Genomic DNA, 15,967 nt, shown 5'->3' with positions numbered 1-15,967 from the left:
GGAGGTTATAATGTGTCATGGGAGGCATGCCACACTTTAGGAGCCATGTATGAGACATTCCAACGTCCTGATCTGCTTCAGTGTACTGGTGAGAGTCCTGCTGAGCGAAGGTGTCTGGAGGAATTGCACCCTCTTCTTTAGGTAAGCTGAAGCTGTGTTGTGCAGTGCCTTGCACATGTGGGTAAGAAGACACCAGATAACAATTAGTTGTAGGTGAAAAGTCCAGAACATGACATAGAATATTGGATGACATGGAGTGAGGTTACCTTCTTTACTTCCAAACACAATGGGGGTCATTCTGACCCCGGCGGTCTCAGACCGCCGGGGCCAGGGTCGGCGGGAGCACCGCCGACAGACCGGCGGTGCCCCGCAGGGCATTCTGACCGCGGCCTCAGACTAGGAAAACCGGCGGTCTCCCGCCGGTTTTCCGCTGCCCTACAGAATCCTCCATGGCGGCGGAGCGCGCTCCGCCGCCATGGGGATTCTGACACCCCCTACCGCCACCCGCCAGGAACAGGATGGCGGTAGGGGGTGCCGCGGGGCCCCTGGGGGCCCCTGCAGTGCCCATGCCAATGGCATGGGCACTGCAGGGGCCCCCGTAAGAGGGCCCCACTATGTATTTCAGTGTCTGCTTTGCAGACACTGAAATACGCGACGGGTGCCACTGCACCCGTCGCACCTTCCCACTACGCCGGCTCAATTCTGAGCCGGCGTCCTCGTGGGAAGGTTGATTTGCCCTGGGCTGGCGGGCGGCCTTTTGGCTGTCGCCCGCCAGCCCAGGGCAAATCCCAAAATACCCTCAGCGGTCTTTCGACCGCGGAGCGGTATTTTGGTGGGGGAAGTCTGGCGGGCGGCCTCCGCCGCCCGCCGGACTTAGAATCACCCCCAATATGTTGTGTTAAGGATTTTCCATACATGTTAACAATAACTATGTGAAGAGTAACAATTTTTAAAGGCAAAATGGCTTTATTTCAGCTTTCTCTTGCTTATAATTTATGAACTGGAGGGTGTTCACTTATACAAGGATTGTAGTATGACATCTATGCACTCTGCTGCTTAGCACACAGAATTGTAGAATTAAATTTTTTTTTCTAATACACTTGCATTGTACTTCTGATTATCTTGGAATAAGACATGGTCTACTCTTATTAACTCACCAATGCACTGCCCAGGGCACTGTGCTTAACTGGGACCTCTGGACTTCAAAACAAAGACCAAGACCAGGCCCCAGCCTCAATTTACCGTCCATGCATGCAATATACAGCTAGGACCTGGGACCCATCATCCCACTTAGGGTTAGGACCTCTGTGCATAGCTAGCCATCAATACGCAACCAAGCCTTAGTACGGCAATGCCCAAGAGAAGCCGATACCTCAACACAGCCATATAAACCACGATACAACTCGCACTGTAATCTCTACGGCTAGGAATTCAATACCCTATCCCCACAGTCAGAGGAGCCTCATGATTCCGATTCTTTAACCCCACTCCGCAGGGCAGCATTCGTTTCCCAATTCCATCGATTCCCCAGAGATGTAGTTGACTAGTGATTCATCAGCCCTGAAGCCAGAGGTGTCTCATGATCACCTTTCCCTTGAGAATAAAAGGGCCTTTATGATTCGATGCAGATAGAGCTGGATCATGATTCATTACTTCTGCAGACAGAGCCAGCTCATGATTCCTTAGTTCTGGGAGGTGGCGCATGAATCATTAGTTCTGCAGACAGAGCTGGCTCATGATTCCTTAGTACTGCAGACAGAGCTACCTGATGATTCCCTGGTTCTGCAGACAGAGCTGGCTCATTATTCATTACTGCTGCAGACAGAGCTAGCCATGATTCCTTAGTTCTGGGAGCTGGCTCGTGATTCCTTAGTTCTGGGAGGTGGCGCATGAATCATTAGTTCTGCAGACAGAGCTGGCTCATGATTCCTTAGTACTGCAGACAGAGCTACCTGATGATTCCCTGGTTCTGCAGACAGAGCTGGCTCATTATACATTACTGCTGCAAACTGAGCTTGCTCATGATGCCTTAGTTCTGGAAACAGAGCTGGCTTGTGATTCAATACTTCTGCAGACAGAACCAGCTCATGATTCCTTAGTTCTGGGAGGTGGCGCATGAATCATTAGTTCTGCAGACAGAGCTGGCTCATGATTCCTTAGTACTGCAGACAGAGCTACCTGATGATTCCCTGGTTCTGCAGACAGAGCTGGCTCATTATTCATTACTGCTGCAGACAGGGCTAGCCATGATTCCTTAGTTCTGGGAGCTGGCTCATGATTCCTTAGTTCTGGGAGGTGGCGCATGAATCATTAGTTCTGCAGACAGAGCTGGCTCATGATTCCTTAGTACTGCAGACAGAGCTACCTGATGATTCCCTGGTTCTGCAGACAGAGCTGGCTCATTATACATTACTGCTGCAAACTGAGCTGGCTCATGATGCCTTAGTTCTGGAAACAGAGCTGGCTTGTGATTCATTACTTCTGCAGACAGAGCTGGCTCATGATTCCTTAGTACTGCAGACAGAGCTACCTGATGATTCCCTGGTTCTGCAGACAGAGCTGGCTCATTATTCATTACTGCTGCAGACAGGGCTAGCCATGATTCCTTAGTTCTGGGAGGTGGCTCATGAGTCATTAGTTCTGCAGACAGAGCTGTCCCATGGTTCTTTAGTTAGGCAGTCAGAGCTGGATCATGATTCCTTAGTTCTACAGACATAGCTGGCTCACAATTCTTTAATTCCACAGCCATAGCTAGCTCCCAATTCCATAGTTCTGCAGACGGAGCTGGCTCATAATTCCTTAGTTCTGCAGAGCTAGCTCATAATTCCTTAGTTCTGCAGACAGAGCTAGCTCATAATTCCTTAGTTCTGCACAGCTGGCTCATGATTCCTTAGTTCTGCAGACAGAGCTGGCTCGTGTTTCTTTAATTCCACAACCATAGTTAGCTCATTATTCCTTAGTTCTGCAGACAGAGTTAGCGCATCATTATTTTGATCTGGGAGGTGGCTCATGATTTATTTGTCCTGCAGCCAGAGATGTCTCCTGATGCCTTACTTATACACCCAGTAATATCTCATGATTCTTTAGCTCTGCAGACAGAACTGGATCATGATTCCTTAGTTCGGGGAGTTGGCTTATGATTCCTTAATTCTACAGGCAGTGCTGGCTCATGATTCTTTAATTCCCCAGCTAATTCTGGCTCACGATTCCTTCGTTCTGGGAGGTGGCTCAGGATTCCTTAGTTCTGCTGATAGAGCTAGCTCCTGATTTCTTAGTTCTGCAGACAGAGCTAGCTCTTGATTCTTTATTCCCACAGCTGGAGCTGGCTCATGATTCTTTAGTTCTGGGAAGTGGCTTGTGATTTATTTGTCCTGCAGCCAAGTATGGTTCATGATGCCTTACTTTTACACCCAGTAATATGTCATGATTCCTTAGTTCTGCAAAGAGAACCATGATTCCTTAGTTCTGCAAAGAGAACCATAATTCCTTAGTTCTGGGCGGTGGCTCACGATTCCTTAGTTCTGCAGACAGTATTGGCTCATGATTCTGTAATTCCACAACTAGTGCTGGCTCATGATTCCTTAGTTTTGGGAGATGGTTCATGATTCTTTAGTTCTGCAGACAGGACTGGCTCATGATTCCTTAGTTTTGCAGAAAGAGCTAGCTTGTGATTCCTTAGTTCTGTAGACAGAGCTAGTTCATGATTCTTTAGACCTGGGAGGTGGCTCGTGATTTCTTTGTCCTGCAGCCAGAGATGTATCATTACACTTTACATATACACCCTGGAATACCTTATGATTCCTTAGTTCTGCAGTCAGACCTGGCTCATGATTCAATCGTTCTGGGAAGTGGCTAATGATTCCTTAGTTCTGCAGACCCAGCTGGCTCATGATTTCTTCATTCTGCAGACAGAGCTAGCTCATGATTGTTTGGTTCTGAAGAGAAAGCTAGCTCATGATTCTTTATTTCTGGGAGGTGGCTCATGATTTCTTTGTCCTGCAGCCAGTAATGAATCATGACGCCTTACTTATACACTCAGTAATACATCACGATTCCTTAGTTCTGCAGACAGAACTGGCTCATGATTCTTTAATTCTGGGAAGTGGCTCATGATTCTTTAGCTCTACAGAGCTAGCTCAAGAGTTGTTGATCCCGCAACTAGTGCCGTCCCATAATTCCTTAGTTCTAGGAGGTGGTTCATTATTTCTTAGTTCTGCAGACAGGGTTGGCACACGATTCCTTCGTTCTACATACAGCATTAGCTCATGATTCTTTAGTTCTGGGAGGTGGCACATGATTTCTTTGTCCTGCAGCCAGAGAGGTCTCATGACGCCTTACTTATACACCCAGTAATAGCTCATGATTTCTTAGTTCTGCAGACAGAACCGGCTCATAATTCCTTACATCTGGGAGGTGGCTAATAATTCCTTAGTTCTGCAGACAGAGCTAGTTCATGGATCTTTAGCTCTACAGACCTAGCTGGCTCATGATTCCTTGGTTCCGCAGTCAGAGCTAGCTCATGATTACTTAGTTCTGCAGAGAGAGCTAGTTCATGATTTTTTAGTTCTGGGAGGTGGCTCATGACCCTTTAATTAGACACTCAATATTATCTTATGATTACTTTCTTTACAGGCGTAGGTGATGCGTGATTTCTCACCCTGCATCTAAAGGTGGTTCATTATCTGCTATTCGCAAATGAGATGCGACTCATGATAACCAATTCCGTAACCAGTGTTAGCTCATAGCCAGCTAGTCCGGAAGAGGAGCAACACAGATTCTTGTTCCTGAGACTTGCAGTAAGGTTTTGTTTGTGATTTTGTATCAACCCCTACAAGGCTGTCTTATTATTCCCTGTTTTAGAGCAAGGGATGACTCGTGAATTCCATTCTCTAATGGCGGGGAGTGATTCCCATCCCCTATTTCAGAGGTGGCTCACAAATCCCTAATGTCAGACTTTGCACATGATTTTCTATGCACACAGACAGATGTTGATTAGAGTACATTACACCAGCAGCCTGATGTGGATAACTGCCAGAACCACCCAACCCTGCTTCAGTTCAGGGAAGAGCTGGAAACAGCTCTTCAAAGTACACTACATTGCGATGCCTCCAACATCCCCCTGCCCCCCAATCAACAGATCCTTCCCCTTCCACTTGTAAGCGATTCCCCATTACATGGTTCTCCTTTACCCATGCATGTCAGAGGTTTTTGCAGGGCCCAGCTTTAAAAAAAAATGTTTTAAAAAAAAAAATGTTTAAAAAAAAAAAAGAGAAACCATGTGGGGCCTCATGTAGCATGAGCACCTGTTTATAAAATATTTTTAAAAATCACATTAAAGGAAAGCAAAAACACAGTAGCTCCAGTCATTTGGAATTGTTAGACGTGTAATAATTAATAAAGAGGACAGGCTTGTAGCACTAGAAGGGGCTTTAAAAGCGGAGCTGAATAATGCCCACTCCCCACATTTGCCCCGCCCCTGCACAGCATCCTATTGCCCCTGGGTGAGTTATATAAATACCCTCACATAGATACATACATACAGACCAGTCTTACTATATCATTAGTAGGAAAATAATTCATTTAATTCATGGCAAACAAAATCTTAATTCTAAGATTTACTAAAATCACAAAAATATAACATTTTACTATAACATCAGAATTTGTAAAAATAGGCCCAGCGATGTTCTTTTTATAAAGCACCTTCAAAGGAACCGATCACCAGAGCTTCTGTATTCATCTGCATTTTATCTACTACAGAACTGAAGACGTGTCATTTACCCTTATATCAACAGAGCATTTGCACTTCAGAAGGGAGTTTAAAAAATCCATACATCAAAAATAAAATTCCATTGAGGCATAATTTAATCAATTCCATATCCCACAAGAAAACACTGATTAATACAAACATGTAAATCAAGAGGAAAAATAGCAGATACAATCCATCCCCTTGGAATTTTTAATAGTGACTGTAGTCGTTATAAATTGATGTAGGATCCAATAAATATTGTATTTTTAATACTGATTGTTCTTTCTTGCCGCTCGGTTTCCTGCACTGTGAGCTGGGACAGTTTCGGTGGATACATTTGCTAGTGAACAACAGACTCTTTATTGCAAATGCTTGGTGAGAAGATTAGATCTCTGTGAACTATGGAGTGTATGGGAAGCAGATGTACTTCTAGGACAATTCCATATACGTAGTAACATTTTCCAGAAAACAAAAACTGTAATGACAAATAAAAAATAACCATGTTTTCATATTTGGTCAGTGTAGAAATAAGCGTTTTAGGAACAGGACGGACGCACACGAAACTTTATTACGCTTTCAATGACAACACTATCTTGATTCCCTTATTGATTTGGAACAGAAAAATTGATACCTAAAATAAAATTGCATTGCACAAGTCGACTTACATAGACGTAGTTTCCCTGCTGTCCTATCGGGATCTGTCATTCAATGCTGCAGCGGCCTGAGAGTCCTACTGTTCAGACAGAAAGAAGTGTTGCACTGCATTTTGTTCAGCAATACTTGTGTGTGGCACAGATCCCACCGGTGGCTTCTCCCTGCCTTCTTTCAATTGTGTGGCCTACTAATCTGTATTCCCACCTGTGTCTCGTCCAAGGAGTTTCTGACTTGGTCACGGTCTTTCATCGACTGGTTCTGCTACAAGACTGGATCCGGGTTGCCTGACTTCTTCAGATGGAGTAAGTAAGAGTGTAACCAGCACTGTGAACGGCGGTCAAAGGTGGATAATATCTCCACCTACCACGTTATGGTGGGGATTGAGCGTGAAGAAAACCCAACTTGGACCCACTTAAACTGAACTTAGAAATACCGGCTTATCCATCCATCTTATGTCATCAACCCAAGGATAATTTAATTCAGCTTGGCTATCCTAACACCCTAGTAATTGTTGCACAGCTTTTAAAAGTTTTTCACAATTGCTGCCCTGCACGGTCCGCACAGGTGGTATCTGCCCACATACACCACACAAAAAAGCTTAAAGAATCAACAAGTTTGTTCAAAAGGTGTAAAAACTTTTGTTGCATGTGATCATAAATTAAACCTTTGCGTGACTGAGAATGTATTTGTAATATTGAAAGAGACTTCTTGTTTTACTGTACTCTACATTCATTGCTTACTGGAACAAGTTTGATATAACTCCCTAGCACGTCGGCACATCGTTCCTGAGACTAAAGACTAAATCAGTAACTATCAATTGTAACATTCAGTGAATCCCGGAAAAACTCTACTGTATTGATGTTCGGTACATAACAAGATTCCCGCTTTGGGAATGCGGGTTAGCCCTGCGTTGTAAACTATCTACAGCGGAGGCACCTAATGACTTCTGTATATGTCGGACACATCCACTGAAAATCTCCAGATGGTGGGATTAAGCATAAAGGAAAATTATTTTATAAAATATAAATGTTGGATTAAGCCAGAATCAAACAAATGTCATTACAGTACTGTTTGGTCCATTGACTTTCACATTTACGGGTTTCACTCCTAGTCTGCCGCATGTGCATGTCCAGGTTCAGGCAAGAGACGTGGTATCGGCGACATCCGTACATATTCCATCCGGTTGCCCAAGAGAAATGAGTCCGCCATCATGATACCTTAGGCCACTGGATCTATCGGACAGAGGGAGGTCTGACTCCCTGGGAGTGCTTACTATATCAGCCAATGTTCCATCTGACGTCACCTGTGCCTCCTCAATATTCTTCCTCTCCCTGATGCTCTGAGTGTTTCGCTGGTGCACCATGTAGTCGTAGGTGCTCAACCGCTTCCAGAGGAGGTAAAGATGAAACACCAGCAAATGTCCAAGCAGCAAAATAGGTGCGACGCCCAGCATCACCGTGAGAATTGCTATTGCCAGAATTCCTGCTGGAGTCGTCTCAACGGGTGCAGCCGGAAGGAAGACGAACCAAGTAGTGTTTGAGGTCACCCTCTCAAACTGCGGATCTGTGCGGAGGTCAGCCGGGTTCACGAAATACTGGATGAAGACGTAGAGGACCACCATTGTCAAGAGAAGGACGCCAAGCACGGCAGACCCCACCGCGCAGAAGAAAAACCAATAGTTCTTTCCTCCCACGCAGTTATTCAGCCACTTGCAGTGGTGGTCAAAGTCGGCGATGCACTTGTTGCAGGCGCTGCAGTGTTTGGCCCTGGGCCCTACGTCCGCTTCGCACAAGTAGCAGTGAAGATTTTGGATGACGTGCTTGTGCTTGGTCCTGTCAAAAGCCGGCATGGGGCGGCTGTAACTTTTCTTAGCCAGGACGCTGGGGTCTGCCGGGTCCACCGTGATGGCAACAAGATGGGTGACAAGGTGTCCCACGAAGAGCAGCCCAATGACCACATAGGCCGCGTGCTTCCACCCATGAGGCAGCAGAGGCACGTATATCCCAAAGCCAACCACTGCCAGGTAGGAGTAGAAGAGCCAGGCCACCAACTGGAAGGGGTGGAGAGGCAGGGACCACCCATTCACCCGGGAATGGGTGGAGACGTGCCTGGGGCCGCTCCCGCCATTTTGCTGCTCGGGTTCGGTCTGCCTCAGCCGCCTGCTGTAACAACTCATCTTCACAACTTCCGAAATCATTTCCTGAAGAGGCAGGAGGCCCGGGCGCCTCTTCCGGCCCAGGGGCGCGCCTGAGAGCCCACTAGCGCCTTGAGAGCAGCCGATTCCCCAGGGAGAGGGAAGCGCCCCCGGCTGCAGCCTCAGGTGCAAGAGGGGCGCGCACAGGTGCCTTCATCTGGCTCTCTGGGCGCTGGATATATAGTTTCCCAGGCGCATCCGCCCGGGCTGCTTTCTTTGCAGAGTTTGTAATTCCTGAGCACTACTTCTGCAGCTATGGAAACAGCTTCTCACTTTATTTTTTCCGGTCGCTTCCAACCCCCTCGGTCCTAGCGCACCCAGTGTTCACAGCACGTGACTGACAGGCCTCGCCTCGGCGACCCGGGGTCTCCATGGCACCGGGGACACTGGCTCCGCGCTTGGCGCGGCTCACAGCCCGGTGCATTCTGGGACCTGTAGTCCTGGTGCACGTCAGCTGCATGAACGCAGCAGAAGCAGGCAAGCACGGGACTGGAGCACAGCATTTTTTTAGTGACACTGAGACGGGTGATAACCGCACCTGCATCATGCCCATGTCCAGTGTTAGACAAACAAGAACATTCTTGGAAAGAGTTCAGGCAAAAGCAGGGATGTCACGTGAATACTCCAACTAAAATATTTGAAAATCACATGACATAAATTGTGCTAAACAAAACAACATTTTTGAATGTCGGAATACTTTATTTATAGTCCATTATAAAGAGGAACATGCGTTTTATATGGCCAGCACTTTGGAGCCAGGAATTTGTAATCCCGTCCAAATGATGCTAAAATGAAAACTACAAGTACCAGAATGCCATCTACTGTTTATTAAAAAACAGGAGTGGAGAACCCCGACATACCCAATAAGTGTCCACTAGGAACTGGCTTTTACTACCAGCAATACCCCAACGGTCAAAACACAACAACACTTTTTTACATACACTTGAAACACCCCTTCAGATTTGAATCACGCGGTGTTGTAAGTTATTAACTGTCGTTGAAGTTACGTGGTTTGTCTTTGAAAGGAGAGCTCGCATTCCACAGAGTTGCCGATAAGTACCTTTCCGCGGCCCTTGAGGCACACATTTAAAGACACAGGAAGCATGTCCAGTGTGGCAGCGGGCTAGCCTTTCTCCTGATGGGCAGCCCCTGACACTTTACAGGATTACATTCAATAGTAAGTTTCACACAAGGTTTGCATAAACTCCAAATCCTCATCCTTTGTGCTTCATCGCAGACAAATGACGTCATCGTGGGATGTGGAAGGCCTCAGGGTGCCTGGTGATGGGGCTGGTCACCGGATGTGGGGATCTGGGGATGTATGGAGACGTATAGACTGCATGGGATGCGGAAGGCCTAAGGATGCCTGGTGATGGGGCTGGTCACCGGATGTGGGGATGTGGGATGTATGGAGACGTATAGACTGCATGGGATGTGGAAGGCCTAAGGATGCCTGGTGATGGGGCTGGTCACCGGATGTGGGGATCTGGGGATGTATGGAGACGTATAGACTGCATGGGATGCGGAAGGCCTCAGGATGCCTGGTGATGGGGCTGGTCACCGGATGTGGGGATCTGGGGATGTATGGAGACGTATAGACTGCATGGGATGCGGAAGGCCTAAGGATGCCTGGTGATGGGGCTGGTCGCCGGATGTGGGGATGTGGGATGTATGGAGACGTATAGACTGCATGGGATGTGGAAGGCCTAAGGATGCCTGGTGATGGGGCTGGTCACCGGATGTGGGGATGTGGGATGTATGGAGACGTATAGACTGCATGGGATGTGGAAGGCCTAAGGATGCCTGGTGATGGGGCTGGTCACCGGATGTGGGGATGTGGGATGTATGGAGACGTATAGACTGCATGGGATGTGGAAGGCCTAAGGATGCCTGGTGATGGGGCTGGTCACCGGATGTGGGGATCTGGGGATGTATGGAGACGTATAGACTGCATGGGATGCGGAAGGCCTAAGGATGCCTGGTGATGGGGCTGGTCACCGGATGTGGGGATGTGGGATGTATGGAGACGTATAGACTGCATGGGATGTGGAAGGCCTAAGGATGCCTGGTGATGGGGCTGGTCACCGGATGTGGGGATCTGGGGATGTATGGAGACGTATAGACTGCATGGGATGTGGAAGGCTTAAGGATGCCTGGTGATGGGGCTGGTCATCGGATGTGGGGATCTGGAGATGTATGGAGACTTATAGACTGCATGGGATGTGGAAGGCCTCAGGATGCCTGGTGATGGGGCTGGTCACCGGATGTGGGGATCTGGGGATGTATGGAGACGTATAGACTGCATGGGATGCGGAAGGCCTAAGGATGCCTGGTGATGGGGCTGGTCACCGGATGTGGGGATCTGGGGATGTATGGAGACGTATAGACTGCATGGGATGTGGAAGGCCTAAGGATGCCTGGTGATGGGGCTGGTCACCGGATGTGGGGATCTGGGGATGTATGGAGACGTATAGACTACGGCAGAGATGCCACCATCAGGGCCTAAAAAAATGCTGCATGGTCCCCTCCTCCATGGAACCCAACATGCAGTACACATCCACCTTGTGCACCAGGCATGGCCGGCTTTAGAGCTAGTGGCACCCAGTGTGATCCTTTTTTAGTGCCCCCCCAAAAAAACCTTCTCCTTGGATTCCCTCACTACTACCTGGCAAAAACACCGGTCATCCCTTCATAGGCCCTCTCTCACACACATTTCATTGGTTAAAGTGCTGGTAAAGGCTGGCTTTACTAATCCACTCAGCCATCCACATAAAATACAGATCTATTCTCTGCAGCAGGCGTATTAACCCTCTGTGCTACTTTATGGCGAGTCAAAACTGCCACTAGACAAAGTTAATCTCTCTCTCTCTAGCAGAAACATTAATTACAAGAGTTACCTAGACATTTTTATTGCTGCCTGAAAGCTGGATGCACATGGAACTTTACAGCAGATGCTTTTAATTCTTAAGTTATTGCTAAACACAGCACCCCCTTGCCCTCCAGACGTCAATGCCTCCACTCCAGGGCAGCACCCAGTGCAGCTGCACCGCTTGCACTGCCCTTATGCCGGCCATGGTATCAGGCCACCTTGAGTCACTTTAAACTAACATCCTGCTAATGCCTTTGACTTAGATGAGGATTTTCTTCATGTGCCGCTTAGTTTTATCAAGAAAACTGTGTCTTTGATAAACTGAAATGTGTTGTTTGGCGTTGCTTCAGATCAGTCAGTGTGTGCCTATGTTCCTGGTGGGATGGAAAAGGTTCCATGCAGTAGAATGTGCAAGCAAGTGTGCTACATGAGTGTGGCAATCCAGGAATCCATTTTCAGCTCCTGAACCTAAGTGGTGCACATGATCACGTTTGGAGAAAGACCTAGAAAGTGCTGTGAATTGCTGGACTCCTCATGAGGTGGACCAGACTCCAGGGTCTGGAGGATAGAAGGAAGAGGCTTTCTGCTCCTGGCTTGCCTGGTGTGCCTGGGACTCCAGATGCTCCTGGCCTGCCAGTTACTCCAGGGAGAAGGGAGGTCCTGCTGTCCCGCCTGTGACCACTCACTGTGGAGGTCCTGTAGTACCAGCTGGTATCTCAGATTCTTCTTGACGTGATCAGGGCGAAAGGTAGAAAGTAAATGAGCCTGATGTCTCAGAAAAATATATCAGAGGAGAAATCTTGGAGGAAGTTATGAACCACATATGGAAGAACCCAGGCCTTCTTGGTATGGAGAGGTCTGTGCCACCCTCTTCTGACATGAGCATCCCTCCAGCTCCAGTGGCTGCAGATGTCTCCAGTTGACATCAGCCAGTCTCTTGCATCTGTATTACCCATCATCAAGGCCCTCATTCTTTAGGTGTAGGCTGAACCTCACAAGCTGGTGGATCCTCGTTTGTTGCTTGAATGGTAAGCAATAAAGTGTTTTGAGGACAACTCTCCTGAAACTCTCAAGGTGAACACTTTATTATCGAGTCTGGCAGGACGCATGAATGTTACCTGATAGGACGACACTCGCATTGATCCCACAGTTTTAAAAAAAGGTGGAGTTGTTGCTGAAGAGCTGATTTAACGTCAGTGTTCTCTGCGCTGCGCGGCTTTCGCAGCACAGTCACTGTTGTGAGACTTCGAGTCCTTGATTGGAGCCCTTGTACCCAGTGAAGGATGTAGGCCTACTGCACAAGCCATGGAAAAGCAGTTACAGTTTTCAGATAATGTTGCGGATGGTCTTACGATAGCAACTCTCGCGATCACTTCTGCTGCCCCTGAGCGTCATTGATATTGGTAGCGTTCTTGGGGAGGGGAGGCAGCTAAGCAGAAAGTGGTGCTTGAATTGCACTCTGTAGGTCTGAAGTGGTTTAGTCAGGAGTAGGTTGTCTTAATGAGACAAGCAGCTGACAATGCCAAATTGGCAGAGCCCTATCGACCACACCCTCAAGTGTCACTGTGAAGGCGTCCACCCCAAAGGAACCAGTCTTTGCCTAATTTGTCTCCACTAGATTGCTCTCTTCTGGCTAGTAAGGGAAATAATCTGACCGGTCATCGAGAGGACTTTCTTCCTGCACGAAAGGACGTTGCCCCGCCTGACCCTGAACGTGCTCACAAAGATGTTGGATCCACCTGTCGCGTAGGCTCTCATTATTCTAATGAGACTACTGGATTCGAGCGGCAGAATCGCCTGCGGTGTGGGAGACTAAGTCTGACCCACTACAGGTGACACATGTCGCCCTAATTCGGGTTTTGTTCCGGCTAACTGGCAGTGCCTCATCTCTACCCGAGAGCAGGGATGATTGGGTAGCCGAGCGCATGACATAGTTGATTTCTCAGGGAAATCGTGGTCACTCAGGTCTCATCCGTTTCTCTCAGTTACATTAGTCTCACATATACATTGACAAACAGAGGCAGTATATGTTTCAATAAGGTCTTAATGAAGCGACTGCATCTTAGATAGCACAGCATGTACTGCAATAACCAGGACGATACAGCATGACAAAATTAGAATTGTGACAAGGAGAGTGAAGCATAGAAATAACGCTACCATATTGTCACCAAAGTCAATGGACTAATTCCTACCTAGGCTATAATAGAGCACAGCGTGTTAAACTCTAATTCTGCCCTTCATGTTCCCCTGGGAAGACATCATCCCCCATACCTGAGAAAAGGCCTGAAGTCTGCATAAGCAGCCGTAGCAAAGCGTTCAGCAATCAGCATACAGTTGAGGTTCTCTGGCTGGAATCTCTCTCTAACGTGTAAGGGACAAGGAAGTGTTTTTATAATAAAGCTGATGTTTTGGGAAAATGTCCCTATGTAAGGATGTGTATTTGTTTATGAATACCAGAGACAAAACTTTTACCACATTCACCGGCAACCTATCTTACTGCTTCTTTGAAAGAAGCACAGAGTGAACAAGAATGTCTTGTTTGAGAACGTAGTGCTGGCCTAAGCAAAAACAGCGAGATAGAGAGAAATAAAACAAGACCGCAAAAGTGGCTATCGTTAAAATAATAAATGAAGCTGAATAAAATATATCTAGGTTAAAGTGCACAGTGGCAGGCCTAGTGTGCTAAAATAACGTACATGGAGCTTTAACTAATAATGGCTGCACAACACACCAGTGGGCTTGTTACACTCCTGAGGGTTTCCGGTTTTCCCTTTCCCAGATGATTGGCTGACCCATGCCTCTGTTCCCCAGACAGACAAGAATCAGAGAGGTCTGGATGTGCAATGATGACAGCTTTGGTGTGGATCAAAACTCTAAAGAAGTCTCATCTGGTGCCCATGCAACAGAGGGTGTTTATTGGGGCGCTTCATAACACTTGTGCAGGGTGTGTACTTCTCTCTTCTGCCAGGGCTCTGGAGGTGAGGTCTCTTCTTCAGGATCAGTGATCTCAAAAGTCTTCTCCTGTACATATGTGGCTGAGGTCTCGGGAGACATGGTGGCCTGTGTCTTTGAAGTTCATGGGCGCGGCTGCTCCTCTAGCCTCTAGGGAAGCATGTGCTGTAGGGTTGGTATCCAGCTTCAAGGAGTTATGAAGCTGGGATTCCAGTCCCAGAAGCTCTGATGGACAGTCTCCAATGACCTCCCACAAGGAGCTGAGCTTTGCCCTCTGCTGAGTTGTGCTGACTCGATGCCAGTTCAGGGGGGCAGAGGGGGCCTTTCTGCGTCTGGAGCCCACTCCATGGCTCTGGTCAGGCTGAGAAACAGCAATGTCTTCCAACTGGAGGGAGCTGATGGCAGTATGGGTGGGGCGAGCTCCATTTTGCTACAGACCAAGGGGAAAGCTCTTCTAATCAGGAACAACAATCAGACATATATCTACAGACAAGGCGCATCAATGCTCTTTCATTTCCATGGACCAGGAGGCTGTGATTTGCATTTCCTCCTTTCCATCTGATCCTCGGAGTGCTGAACAAGATGAGAAGGGAGGGTCCCCTGTAATTCTGGTGGCTCTACGTTGGACCAGGCAATCCTTGTTTCACCTTCTGAAACTCTTAGCTGTACGTCCAGAGGGGGAGACCCCACCTTCCTAATTTATCCTGAGATGGCCAGTGTTGTCCCCTTCCTTCTTGCTTGACTGAGGTTGATGGCTTAGAGGCTGAACGGTTCTGTTTGATCGCTTTGGGAATGTCAGCTGCTGTGCCACGGCCACTACAGCTTCCCAGAAGACATTCCACCCTTAAATCCTACAGAAACCACTGGAAACATGTTACTACCTGGTGTGAATCAGAAATGGTCCCCCCCTTTATTTGACCCATTACCTATTTTGGACTTTATTATGAAGGGTTTAGACTAGGTTTGGCCCCTTCCTCTTTACGTACCAGCTGGCCACAACTGGGATACGTATAGTACCTAGGGTGTCTTTCCTCTGTAGCGGAGTAGGCTTACTGTCTTTTCAGGGTTTGGATTTAGGAACAACGAGCTGTGGACCCTTCTTGGGAACTTCCCTTGGTTCTTCAAAGCTTAGGAGGGGCTCCTTTTGGACCTTTAGACATGTAGCACTGAAGTGTTTGACGTTGAAAGTATCTTTTAGTTCTTAATTACTTCCACAAGTTGCGTGGGTGAAGCTGTGGCTCTCATTTGCAGGGGTTGGTGTTAAGGCCGCTCCTTCATTTAGGCAAAGGATTCTTTCCTTTCCTTACCTCAACAGACGACTCTCCTTCTACACCCCGGCCTGTCATCTCCACTCCGCCGACCTCGTCCTCGCAACCGTCCCATGCGTCCGCGGAGCTACAACCGGCGGTAGATAATTCTCGCACCTCGCCGCCAAAATGTGGAACTCTTCCCACCCACCTGCTCCAGACCAAAGATCTCCTTAACTTCAGGAGAGTTCTCGAGACCTGGCTGTTCAAGCAGTAGCAGCACCTCCCCCTCACCTTCTCCCCCT

At 47.8% G+C, this 15,967-nt stretch overlaps 1 protein-coding gene across 1 annotated transcript; it reads right to left on the bottom strand.

Moving 5' to 3' along the window:
- Positions 1–5,560: 5,560 nt before the first annotated feature.
- On the bottom strand, positions 5,561–8,990 carry LOC138268058 (palmitoyltransferase ZDHHC11-like). Its single transcript, XM_069217412.1, has one exon. It carries the CDS (start codon positions 8,595–8,597, stop codon positions 7,536–7,538), a length of 1,062 nt encoding a protein of 353 aa, XP_069073513.1. The 5' UTR covers positions 8,598–8,990; the 3' UTR covers positions 5,561–7,535.
- Positions 8,991–15,967: the final 6,977 nt, after the last annotated feature.

The sequence above is a fragment of the Pleurodeles waltl genome, chromosome 12, assembly GCF_031143425.1.
Source record: "Pleurodeles waltl isolate 20211129_DDA chromosome 12, aPleWal1.hap1.20221129, whole genome shotgun sequence".
Taxonomy (NCBI): Eukaryota; Metazoa; Chordata; class Amphibia; order Caudata; family Salamandridae; genus Pleurodeles; species Pleurodeles waltl.
Note: the sequence above shows the minus strand (reverse complement) of the source record. Positions and strands in the feature narration are given on the sequence as shown.